At 38.1% G+C, this 13,143-nt stretch overlaps 1 protein-coding gene across 1 annotated transcript; it reads right to left on the bottom strand.

Annotated features, from left to right (window-relative positions):
• Positions 1 to 5,985: 5,985 nt before the first annotated feature.
• On the bottom strand, positions 5,986 to 8,227 carry LOC125312510 (dimethylnonatriene synthase-like). The gene is made up of 3 exons (XM_048282986.1): positions 7,229 to 8,227; positions 6,671 to 7,132; positions 5,986 to 6,296 (listed from the first exon to the last, which is right to left on the bottom strand). Exons 1-3 carry the CDS (start codon positions 8,168 to 8,170, stop codon positions 6,129 to 6,131), a joined length of 1,572 nt encoding a protein of 523 aa, XP_048138943.1. The 5' UTR covers positions 8,171 to 8,227; the 3' UTR covers positions 5,986 to 6,128.
• Between the last annotated feature and the right edge of the window lie 4,916 nt (positions 8,228 to 13,143).

Raw genomic sequence — 13,143 nt, 5'->3', positions numbered from 1 at the left:
GACAACGATAAGCAAGCCTCAAGGTAGAAACTGACTCCAATAGGAACTATGTCAGAACGGTTTACAACTCGAGTCTATTGTCAAAAAAAAAGGAGTTACTAAATAAAAACAAATTTATTTTATGTGATTTTGATCTATTAAGTGCAAGAAATTCAAGTGATCTGCATGCATACTAAAAACTTCCATTATTGATACCTTGGGTGGAAGGATTTCAAAACTACCTCACACAAGCAGAAATGAACCAGAGGACTAATTAAACAATAAAAAAAATGGGACCCCAAAACAAAAGATTGCAACAAGCAAAAGGTTTAAAAAGTAAAACTATTCAAACATAAACCCTCCGCAATGGTTTCAGTGAACTTAGTTGGGTTCAATGGGATGACCCGGTGCCACTAGCCATCAAGATTACAACCCTCGAACCAATTATTGAGGAGAAGTTTCATGGGAAACTCTCTTCGTTGTCGAAAGCCAAGGGAAGGTTCTAACATGAAAAAACAATGTCCAAAAATTTGGGGGGAATTTTTTTTTTTTATTAATATTGGGGAGGGATGCCGGGGCTTTTGAAATATCAATAAAGATAAAAGTGTTCCATTTATTTGCTGAGTCTTCCAATTATGGCAAGCAAAGGACACGTTAATTATGATATATGCGTAAATTAATTAACTGGAACAAGATCCCACAAATTGATTCAAAACATAAAGGAAATTGGCGACAAAAACACTTCAAACAATGAAAGAAACACCAACCCCGAATTAATTCATGTACGATTTGAAATTCATGCAAAAAAAAAACAAATTTATTACTAAAGCTATTATTGTTTAAAAGCAAATAGAAGCCTTAAAATTTGTTCTCTATAAGAATGAAGTTGAAAATCAACTTAGAAATAAAAGATTGAGAAGGATAGAGGTGGTGAGTAGAAGTACCAATGGTGAATTTGCACAACACGAAATTATACATCAAACTTTTCCCCCCCTCAATAAATTTTTTAACTAAAAACACACATAAAAATATGAATTTATATTTCTCTTTTTTTTTTAAATAAGGCACCTTGAAAGAAAGAGGATAACCCTTATGAGTTATGAAAAGGTAGGAAACCATCCTACAAATACTTACGAGTGTGGGGTGTCTTGCAAAAGACAACACCAAATAAACAAAAAAAAAAAAAAAAATTTTTTTTTAAAAATATTTAAAAAAAAAATAATGCATTCATTTCTTGTACATGAATCGAAAATTCCAGATATACACAAGAATCGATCAACTACTATGCATCATTCTTTGAAGATGTATTTCCTTGCAAATCCAATGATGGATCAAGTTCTACAATGAATGAAACTATGAATGTAAAAAGTCATGATTCGGATAATGAAAATCAGACTAGAACCCAGGCGTAGCAAAAGAGTAAGAGTGGAAAATCATTGGAAATGATTTTCTAACTTTTAAAAAAACCATAAACCATAATTAATTTTTTTTTAAAAAAAATTTTTTTTTTTTTTTAATTATTCTTTGGGGTTTGGGGTTTTCCCCCCAAGTGTAAACCTAGGGTAAATGATCTTAAAAAAAAAAAATAATGGATGTAAAAATTTCCTAAATGGGATTGGATGAAGAAATCTACATGGAACAACGACGGTTTACGGACAAGAAAGGAAAGTCGTAAATGGTGAAATCATTGTAGTCTAAAACAAGCGCCAAAGGGGGCATGAAAAGTTTGATTATGCAATGATTACCAATGGTTTAAGATCAATGAATAATTTCTACATTAAAAAAAAAATAGCAGTCATTTAAAATACTTATTTTGTAGTACAAAAAACTATAGATATAGAGCAGTGAAAAATATAGAGTCTAGACTTACGGTATACAATCATGGCCTATACTAACCATTTTCTAGAAGGATATAGTGATGCGAATTAATTATATAAATCAAAACTACTAGTGGATATGTATTTACATTAGCGAATAACCGAAACTTAAACAAGCTGTAGCTAGATTCACAATGGAATGTGAAGAAGGCGAATGGCTACGCCATTTCTAGAGATATTCCAAAATGGCAAAACTGCCACAATGTATACATCGTGACGGTCAATCGCGATTGGAAGGCACGAGTACATGTTAAAATTTACTATACCGAGACATAATACCATTAGACAACTACTCCAACCGAAATTATCTCTATTGACTACGTAAGCAAGGATAATATTCGGATCCGCAACAAAGGTAACAGAGTTAGTGATTTAGACCAAGTTTTGTAAAAAGAGAAAACCTTTTTATATAAACTTAGTGATGTCCGGGTTAAAAAATTCTAAAAAATATATAAAAAAAAACAATCTAATTAATAAAAATTATAATTTTTTTTTTTTTTTTTTTTTTTTTTTTATTTTTTTTTTTTTTTTTTTAAAAAAAAAAAAAAAAATTTTTTTTTTTTTTTTTTTTTTTTTTTTTTTTTAAAAAATTTTTTTTTAAAAAAAAAACAAGAACCCCACTATACAAAACAAAAATTTCATATGTGGATTGTTGGAAATTATAAAAAAAAAAGGGGGGTAAAAAAAAAAAAATTTTTTCCCAAAAAACCCCCTGAGTTGGAAGTGGGAAGTGAAAACTAATTGAAAAAAGATCAACTTCCGAAGCTTTATAGATAATGAGCATTAGCATCAACCTGGGCCCCGCAAGCCCATTTTCCCTTCGGTCTATCTTTCCCAACCAAAATTTTTTGTATCTGATAATTTGTTACGTAATTAATATTATAACGGCGAGTTAATCATTATAATTCATCACAAATTAATGTTTGTAACCTCGAATTAATTATGTTGTTACAAAATTAATATTATAATGCAAATTTTAATTTTTATTTATTTTTTTTCTCCCCCCCCCTTTTTTTTATTATTTTTTTTTTTTTTAATTTTTTTTTTTACAAGAAAAAATTTTTTTTTTTTTTTTAATTAAAAAATTTTTTTTTTTTTTTTTCGAAAGCTTGTTTGGTTCAAGTGAAACTTGAAGGTGGCATTTTCACGGACCCACACGTACGAGGGCGAAGTTTAGGACGCAACTTTTTTTTTTCAAACCCCTTTCATTTTATTTTTGATATTGCATCATTTCCTCAATTTTCTAAACTTAAACGAGATTACCTTTGCTAGATGTTGCATAATCTGATTTTTATTTTTTTATTTATGTTTGCTTATTTTATTTAAGTATGTTCTGCATAAACCCCCTTTTTAATTTCACTTTTATTGTCTACTTAGTCTTCAAAGAATCAACAATTTGTCAGCCTCTATGGATTTGACTCTACTCACCCTAAGTACAATTTATTTGCGATTTAGAGAGTAGGAATTGTATTTGGTGGATTCGACAAGCACCAGCTAGCTTGACTAAAGGTTAGCCCACGGTTAACTGAGGACCATGAGGAAAATGAACGCCGATGGATTGATGGCTTCACGAGGACGTTCAAGAAAATCAGCGTTGCGAGGTCCGAAAAGGTGGTAGCTGGGACCGCCGTCGGGTTTCGGATTGGAGCGAGTCAAGACAGCGAATGGCGTGGCTCGTGATGCTGGACGGTGGTTCAACGAGCCATCACAATAGTGGTTCGTCGAGGAACGAGATCGTGGATTTCATTCTCGCTAGCAAACAGTGGTCTTCTCGTAGGTTCTCTTTCGTGATATTCCTTCAAGAGCATGAATGAAGACCACCATTTCATGAACTCTCGTTGACTTTTCTTCTCTCTCTCTCTCTTTTATATGAAACAACTCCCTCGATCTCTTTCTCTCTGTGTGGTGTGCGATTGTCAAGCTCTCATTTTTTTTCATCAAGCTCTCACTTTTCTTTATGGACCTCACTGGACGACTCTCCTCTTTTTTTTTCAACAAAGCTCTCCCCCCTGCAAATCGTGAATCAGGGTCTCTTTTATAGCCAAGTAGGCCTCTATTAGTTAGAGAGAAATCGGATTGCGATTTTTTTTTGTCACAATGCTCTTTCTTTTCTATTTCCCTAGTAGATATGCACCGGCGAAGATCTTAACCGTATGTGCTCATTTCCTCTTTTCTTTTATTCTCACAACCAAGAAAATCAGCTTTTGTTGATTCACCGCCCCAAGAACCATGCCTATGTAACAAAAAATCTCAACAATGAATTGTTTCGAATTCCATTAATTTAGGCCGTTAAGAAAATAACATACTTCTCCAAATCGTCTTTTCTCCCCGCACTTAGCCCAATTCATTTTATCCCGTCCACCGTTGGTCCAATGCTAAAAAAAATTAAAAATTAAAATGAACTAAGTGCAAACTATATGCAAGATGATTTAATTATTATTTTTTGTAGGGAGTAAATTAATCCCTAATTTTTTATGCAACAAAATAAGAAATCAAAATTTAGGTATCAATAATTAGTAACGCCGACTTGATCACTAAAATAGCTTATAGTGACCTATTAAGTATTTAATCAACTTGTGTAAGTTATATTAGTGCAATCTTTATTGCTAATGACTATAAAAAATAAATATCTTCATCATACCTCGATATTTATCTACGCAACAATTCAACAGAAGACGAATTCAATTAATGTGCCAGTTGAATTAATGACAGCTTCTACATTGTCCATAGAATGAATAATAGTTGCATGAAATCGAGATGTTATCATAACAGAAGATAGATTTGTAAATTTTTTTCTGTAGTCGAGATGCAATGAGATTTGAAATTTTGACTCTTTGTTGATTTACAATTGTAGAAGGTGATTTTGGGGGAATCATATTTGTTAAACAGCCCCTGTAACTTTATGGGGCCGTGCATACGCCCATAAGTTTTTGTCATGACTTCTACACAGTATACTGTTACCGAAAGAAATTAACATGGAACATGGCCTTGTGCAAAAGGGCCCATTGTGGAGGTGGTAACTCGAATTTACCAACCAAAATGGCCAAGATCTTTTGTTAAGATAGTATGATTTAAGCACTTTAACTACTGCACCTGCTAATAATTAGTCACATCACAAGCCTTTTTTTTTCCGACAAAAAAAAATAAAAATAAAAGGATGTAGGCTAGGGTGCACAATTTGTTTGGTAATGTAACTTCTGAAACAGAAATCCGTTTAGTTAAAATTTTTATTTTTGAAAGAAATTTCTTTTTCTAAGGTTGTTTTTTCCCCAATTTAAGAAGTTAAAAAAATTTTGATTCTCAACTCAAGAAATACTTCCCGATTTAAAAAAAAAATCAATAAATACTTCTTGCCTCACCCTTTTTTCATTATGCCCTCACTTTCTTTTCGATCACGCCCGCCTCCTCCGAGCTCCGCCATCGCCCATTGCTAACCGCTCACTGCCACCTGCAACCACCGCCCATCATTGCTAACCATTGACCACCGCTGGCTATTGCCAAAGTAAAGAATAAATAATATTTTTTTAAGATGTAAATAATATTTTTAATAACAAAAAATATTTTTAAAAAAATTTAAAAAGTTTAAAAATGAAGTATAAATTTTTCAGCTATTGACAATAATTTTTCATAGAAGATTTTGTGTTAATAATATTTCACAAGTAGAAATTTTCAACCTTTGCTAAATGATTTTGTCTAATTAAAAATCAACTTCTGGAGTAGAAGTAGAACAATCAACTTGTGCTTTTGAGTAAAAGTAGATAAATCAATTTCTGATCAGAAGTTAATTTACGAAGCAAAAGTATTGCCATGCGCACCCCTAGCAATCCTTCCTAAGCATTGTCATACACAAACCCTCTGCGGAGTGTTCGGTTCGAGTCGTGGCTATTCTGCATTACTTGCGACAAGTTAAATGAGTCTTTTACCATAGTCCCACTCGGGTGTTGGCAATTAGGAAGTCCCTTTTCAGCAGAATTGCTCTCTTGACCAAGAGTTTGGATACACTAAGACGGTTTGATAATTTAATCTATCCGGAAGACGATCTAACTTTTTTTAATTGTAAACCCATTTTAGGTGCACTAATTACAAAATACCGTCAATACTTCTTATCAAGTGCGGTACGGTGCTTTTAAACAATTTAGTCCATTATTCATTACACACTTCCAAGGTAAAAAGAAGAAGAAAGAGGGAAAAGAACCATCTTTCTTCAATTACATAGAAATAGTAAACGATAATCAATATATAGTGAATAACGATGCATTTGTTCCCCTCCACTTAGAGGCTCTCGTAGAGATGCAGCGGAAGGCGTGGCTCGAGCACGACCCGGAGCGGCTTCACCTTGGGCAGGGCGATGCCCGGCCCTTCCTCCATGTCCACCCTCGACCCCTCTTCCAGTGTCACCTCGAATCCTTGAAGGATCCGAGCCAGCGTGAATTGAACCACCTGCGATTCGTAATATAGTGTCAAACTCGAGTTCATATATTCACTTGAATGTGAGTCTCACGACTCATCGAGCCTCGTCGGACGTATACTCGAGCCCATGAGGCTCGAAGCACGATATAAAGTAACCTATTTAAGTATTTTCTTTCTTGGTTTGGGACCGCTGGTATAGTTGCCGAGGCTCGGTTCATAGATGGGCCGATCGAGGACATTCAAGTAATGTACCCGACCCGACCCGTCCCAACCCAACCATTGATCCAAGTCCAATTCTAGTCAATCCCTTGATTACCAACACGTTGTAAATTTTTTGTCTGTCGCTCCAGTCCTGAGTTCGTCCTCTCGTAAAAGCGTGAGAACCTTGCAGAAGCGACACTTACCTGCAAGCCGAGTGTGGCCCCCGGGCAAGACCTCCTTCCCGAACTGAACGGAATATACTCGAAGTTCTGAGCTCTCAGGTCTACTTCCTTGCGCTCCTCCAAGAACCGCTCAGGCCGGAACGCGTCGGGCTCTGGCCACACCCGAGGGTCTCTCTGTAACTTCCAGATGTTGACAAGCACTCTGGTGCCCTTAGGAACATGACAGCCGCTGATGCGACAATCCTCCATGGCCTCTCTGATCCCCGTCAAAGGAGCTGGTGGGTACAAGCGGAGGGTCTCTTTGACGACGGCTTGGAGGTATTTGAGACTGCTGATGTCGGACTCTTGGACAAATTCGTGTCGTCCGACGACGGCATCGAGCTCCTGCTGGGCGGATTTGAGCGCGGCCGGGTGGTTGAGGAGGAGGGAGAGTGCCCATGTTACTGTGATGGATGTGCTCTCTGTCCCAGTTAGTATCAGGATCTGCACATCGAGAAAGAGAGATTGAAAGGAGTCACCGTAGAATCGAGCAAATATTTAAGGAATAAATAATAATGGATGGAACACATAAATTTATACCCAAGCTGTGGCTTTGATGATGTCCTTACGCTCGTGGCCAAACATCACATCGTCCTCGGGCAGGCTTTCCAGTAGAAGGTCCATGAAATCGGCGTCGCCGCCGTCAACTCGGATCCCTTTGTTTGATCTCTTCTCGAGGTGTTGTCTCAGCCACTTCTCGAGCAGGGAGTCGAGCTCTCGGCCCGTCTCTTTCATGGACCTCACGTGCCCCTGAAAATCAAGCCACCCCAGCCACGGAATCGCGTCCGAGAGAACGAACACCCCGAAAAGATACAACGCCTTGTTCAGCGCTCTCTTGAACCTCCACGCGTCCGACCCGACCTCCTCGAATGCCTCGTCCTCGTACCTGTTCCCGGTTACCATCCTCAGGTTCATGTTGAACGTCATGTGCTCCAACTTCTCGCCCATCGCCACTCCGCCGCCAGCGGGTTGATGCCACAGCTCCTTGGTGAGGGCATCAACCTCGGAGCTCCTGATGGGGCGCGCTGCCTCGAGGTGCTTGCCCGAGAAGAACTCGAGGGTGGTGATCTTGCGGACAAGGCGGAAGTAGGGGCCATAGGGGGCGAGCCCTAGCAAAGCGCTGTTGTAGCCCATGTGCCGGCCAGCCGCGATGTCCGGCCTGGAGGCGAGCACACGGTCGTTGGCGGCAAGGCACTCCCTGGCGGCCTCCCGGCTGCTCAGCACGACCACGTGGTGGATGCCAAGCCGGAGCGAGAACACCGGCCCGAGCACGTCAGCCATTGCCCCGAGTTTCCGGAAGGCCGGCCCTGGCCCCGAGAGGAGGTGGAGGTGGCCTACCAGAGGCCACGCCCCAGGCAGTTCCGGGATTCGGCTACCGGCGGTCTTATTTTTGTAGGATTTGACAAGTTGGCGAACGATGCGGAGCACTAGAAGGGAAGAAACTATAGCCAGAACGACGCGGATTTCATGAGGGACGTCCATGGGATTGCGAGGATCGATGGTGGGATGGTGCGATTTGCTGGCAACAATCTGAGTTTGGTGCACTTGCATGCATCCCTATTTATCTACTCCTGAAGATGAGTTATGTTTGTGTCCATTTTAGACCAATGGAACGTGGACGGAAAAATTATCCAAAAAAAGTTAAAAGTTTATTGTAATTATGTTAATTTAGTTTTAAATATATTTTTTTCATCAATTGAGTTCTAAATTTTTTACATTTATGTTAATTCATTCCACTCTGCTAATTTTGATCGAAAATCGCCGACATGGATGCCAATCATCCTACACGGCTCGATCGATCTTGACGTGAATAATTTTTAATAATATTTTAATATATTATATTTCTTATTTTATTATTCCTTTTATTTTTTTTTTCCTTCCTTCTTTTATTTGTTTGTTACCCATTGTGGCTTGCGAGAGTTCCCAGACCTCATCGGCCACTGGGCGAGGGTATGACGAGGTTGCTTTCACCTAGATTTGGGCGAGGCTGGGTGAGGGACGTGACCCTTGCCGGCGATCGATGAGGGTGTCGCGGCTCTCATCGGCCACGGTGGCTAGCGAGGTCCGGTGACCTCCACAGTAGGTAACAAAAAAAATAAAAGAATGAAAGAAAAAAGGAAATAAAAAATTATAAAAATTTGAAAAATATTAAAAAATAAAAAGAATTATTCACGTTAGCATTGGTCGTGTCACGTAGAACGATCGACGTTTATGTCGGTGATTTTTCGATCAAAATTGGCCGGACGGACTAAATTGATACAAATTCAAAAGGTTTATAATTTAATTGGCAAAAGAAGAAGAAGAAGAAGAAGATATTTAGAATTGAATGGACACAATAACAATAAGTTTAACATTTTTTCGTAATTTTTTCATAACGTGCGTCACATGTTATCGAGCTAGATCTGGACATTTGACATCGCAAGAAAAACATGGGTGAGCAAACTTCCATTGAGTTTGCTTCTTGGGTCGTACGTTTCCTTGGATTAGTACGGATCCTATGACATGTCGACCATCACGACAAGAGCAAATTTGTCACATAGTACCTCAAATTATGACCGCTACCACACGAAAGGACCTGGTCGTGTGACTCGATCGAAGGATGAGATTGAAGGTGACATATGTATTGGTGGGATATAGGAAAAAAGGTCGATAGGCACATTTTTTTTGCGATCGAGAAGAGTCCGTAGAGGCGGCCGTCAATCGGCTCATCTATCAATTATATGTCGTTTAAGTTAGAACCGAAAGAATGCTCGCTCCTTTGTGTGTAATATAACTTTAACTTTAGAATTGCCACACGTGGCATGTCATCCCAAACGTCTATCACTAATTGAATGATCCAAGAATGAAAAATTAGAAAATATTTTCAAATGATTCTTAAATGTATTTAATCAATAAAATAGATAAAATGATATATCTTGAAATATATTTGTATTGTCTTGCTATTTATCTTGTTGATTTTAAATTGAAAAGAACAAAGGTAGATAAAGTAGTTCAAATATATGAGTTAATGCATTTAATTTGAAATTAAATCAGAAAGGGAAATCTATTGTACTGGAGGGATAATACTCATATTTTAAAGAATTACACGGATCATTACAAAAAAAATAGATTAAAATAATTTTAAAAATAACTTATTTTATTACTCAAATAAACTTCACTCGATGTTCACTAAATTTCAATCACAATAAATTAAAAACGCAGTTATTATAGATTTCACTTATTTTATATGCAGCTTATGCATGAATCCATAATTCCGAATCGATATAAGTTGACATGAACTTAAAATGTTATCGTCTTTTTAGCATATCTGATAAAGAATATCAATTTTTACGATAATGCGAGTTGAAACGAATCAATAGCCCCAACGTGTGACACGAGCCATGCCCGTCCAATATTCACTCAATCAATCCTTTGAAGTGGAGCGGTTGGAGAGGACTGAAGCAGCAAATCGAAGAACCTCACGGCATGAAGTCAACACAAGTGAAAGAAAATGTCGGAGCACAGCGGGGACAAAAAAAAAGAACCCGGGCCCACCCTGAAGTACAAAGTAACACAGATAAAACCTCCACCACAAGCTCCACAACAATAATATCGGAAAACGTATAAATAAAGTCTTAAATTCAGTCTTAAATTTATTAATTGGACTAATTTAGTCCTTAATTTTTTCATATTGATATCAATTCAGTCAATCCGATCAATTTAGGCTGGATATCATTGACGTAGACGCCGGCTGTTCTACGTGACAAGGCCGCCGTTGACGTAGATAATTTTTAATTAATTTTTTGAAATTTCTCTTTTTTCCTTTTCCTTTACTTCCGGTGGCCGACATAAAGAAAAGAGAGAAAAAAAAAGGAATAAAACAGAAAAAAAATTATTAAAAAATATTCACTTCAGCATTGGTCTAGGACGATTGATGTCCATGTAAGCGATTTCTAACCTAAATTGGTCGGATGGTATGTGAAAGTTTGTGACTAAATTGGTCAAACTAAAAAGTTTAGAACCGAATTGGTACAAACGTAATAGGTTTAGGATTTTTTTTTTTTGGGTGCTTTTTCCCATCAACATCCGAGCCGAGATGCATTGGAGATGGATCAACCCAGGTTGGGGTGAAACTCGGGAGGTTTCCTTGCTTGTGGCATGCAGGATGGGCTCTTCTTGTGAGCCTCGGGATCAGCCCAATCACTTCAGCCCAGTAGACGTGATTGTCACAAGAGGAATTTCCCCAATGTCGTCCCAATATGTAGGGGTGTGCATGGTCCGGGCCGGTCCGGCCCGGTATGGAACCGGAGACCGAACCAGTAGTCTCGATCCCCAAATTTTCGGGACCAAGGAGCGGACGGGGATCGGACCGGATTGAGACGGGCGGGCGGATGCCGTCCCGGTCCCAGCCTAATGGGACCTCTAATACTAGCTGCTTATAGAAATCTAACCCTTGAAATACAATTTGATTTGATTGCATGTTAATTTACAATCTATACCCCCGGTTGAATAAAAAAATATGATGGTCCAGTTTACTCACCTTCATAATGAAGGCGTGTCTTTACAGAATGGTAGGCTTAACAATGACATTGGACTAATCGCTGACACCATAGAGATATATAAATGACACAATCGAAAAAACCTGACTGGCGAAGACATATTAATAGTGATGTTGTTCATCCCTACCAATATGATCCCCCTGATCGTTACAAGTGAAAAAAGAAAGAAAGAAATAGAGAAAGAAAGAAGGGGATCATATGATATGAATAAGCTGTGGCCTGTGTGTTATATATTGGATTGACACACTAATGAACATGCAAATCCACACATCCAACGGCCTATGTTTTATGGATCCTAAAACGGCATCAGTTGAAAAGATTGAATTCCTAGCCAAAAAATAAAATAAAAAAATCTATCGATTGGAATAGAAGCTTTTAAACTTCTCTGAATCGGGGTGAGCGCGACAAAAATACTTCGATGCAAAGTGTACATTAGGTCTCTTTCCATCACGATATAGATTGTCGTAATATAGTAAGAAAGAACTCGTGATCTGGGATTGTGTTCTTAATGGACCGTCTTTCTGTAACACGCGGGCCTGTAAACTAACCAATCGACTTTGGATTCCTGAAATGGAAACCTCCCGATGCCCTAACTAGCCAATTGACTTTGGGTTCAGTTTGAGCTTAGATGAACTTTGAAATGTGAACCTGCATAGGTTCGAGGGAAGCTATTGATCTCCCCTTCAAACATGGAATAAGTGGAATTACCCTCGACTTGCCTTCCATGATCAAATGCTTCATTAGCAAGATAAAGGCGAGACCCCAAATCTAGTTGGAGAAGATGCGAATTAAGTACGTAACAGCCTCGGTGTCTATCTAGTTTTAGTCATTTTTATAGTATTGTCTTGCATGCTTGTGTACCAAAGACTAAGAGAATGATCTAGACCCCTTCTTGATGTGTGTCTTGCTTTTAAGACGGGAGTGTATGGCATGGCAAGTTGGGCAACTAGGCCTCCTACGGACCACCGACCAAGGAAGTATGAGCCAGGGGCGTTCGATTCTTAGTCCGATCCAATTCTGGGGCTGTTTAGTGAAATCGATGAATTATTAGCATAGGCGAGCGACATGGAGTTTAGATTTGCATTTAGAAGATAAAAAAATAATCGGTGAATTATTATGGTTACATTTAATAAATAAAAATAAATATATAAAAAATAATCGGTCGGGTTTGGGTGATCCGGTTCCCTCCCGCAATGGGGAACTGGAACGAAAGTCACCGGTTTCAATTTTATTTGATCGATAACTGAACCAACTAATTCTCAATGTTGAAAAAAACCGCTAATTGATTTTGAAGTTGATAAAATAATCCATATTCGCTAATATCCGAGTTAATGCAATGAAAGTACTTATTTTGCATATTGTCCCTCATGTATATTCGAGTGTTAAAGAATGGCTACACGGGATTGAATCTGACAAGAAAGGTTCGGACGATGTCCGAGGGTCTTAGATGATGTTTGAAGAGCTCGGACATTGAGTGGGGAACTCGGGCGTTATTACGAAGCTCAAGCTCTGAGCAAGTATTTCATGTGCAATGACCATAAAATTTTGAGATATCTTCGAGAAGATTTAATTGAGATTATATATCATCACAATGGTTAGCAAATCAAGCTGGATTCATTCTTGAAGATTATTATTCATGAAGATCAATTAAGGACGTGGATTGAGGGAGATGAGAATGATTTATCTTATGAAGACTTCTATCTATGGAAATCTAATATCATAATTGTACGGGTGGTTTGATCTAATGGGAGATTCTTTCCTTTGTTAACCTCAACAACTACGAGATTCTTTATGCACAGTCTGTCCAAACGAGAAGTTTTGAGAGCGATTCTCTGGAGATCTTGTAATAGGCAGTTGGAGATGAAGAAGTATAAAAAGAGACCTCAAGGCTGAAGAGTGAATAGAGGAGAAAGTAGA

The sequence above is a fragment of the Rhodamnia argentea genome, chromosome 7 (assembly GCF_020921035.1).
Source record: "Rhodamnia argentea isolate NSW1041297 chromosome 7, ASM2092103v1, whole genome shotgun sequence".
NCBI classification, from domain to species: Eukaryota; Viridiplantae; Streptophyta; class Magnoliopsida; order Myrtales; family Myrtaceae; genus Rhodamnia; species Rhodamnia argentea.
The sequence above is the reverse complement of the archived record's forward strand: the minus strand, read 5'-3'. Positions and strand labels throughout refer to the sequence as shown.

Coding starts and splice junctions, on each gene's coding strand:
- LOC125312510 (XM_048282986.1), bottom strand. CDS start 8,170: ATGGACGTCCCTCATGAAATCCGCGTCGTTCTGGCTATAGTTTCTTCC. Junction 7,133..7,228: donor TCATCAAAGCCACAGCTTGG/GTATAAATTTAT, acceptor CTCGATGTGCAG/ATCCTGATACTAACTGGGAC. Junction 6,297..6,670: donor GGGCCACACTCGGCTTGCAG/GTAAGTGTCGCT, acceptor TACGAATCGCAG/GTGGTTCAATTCACGCTGGC.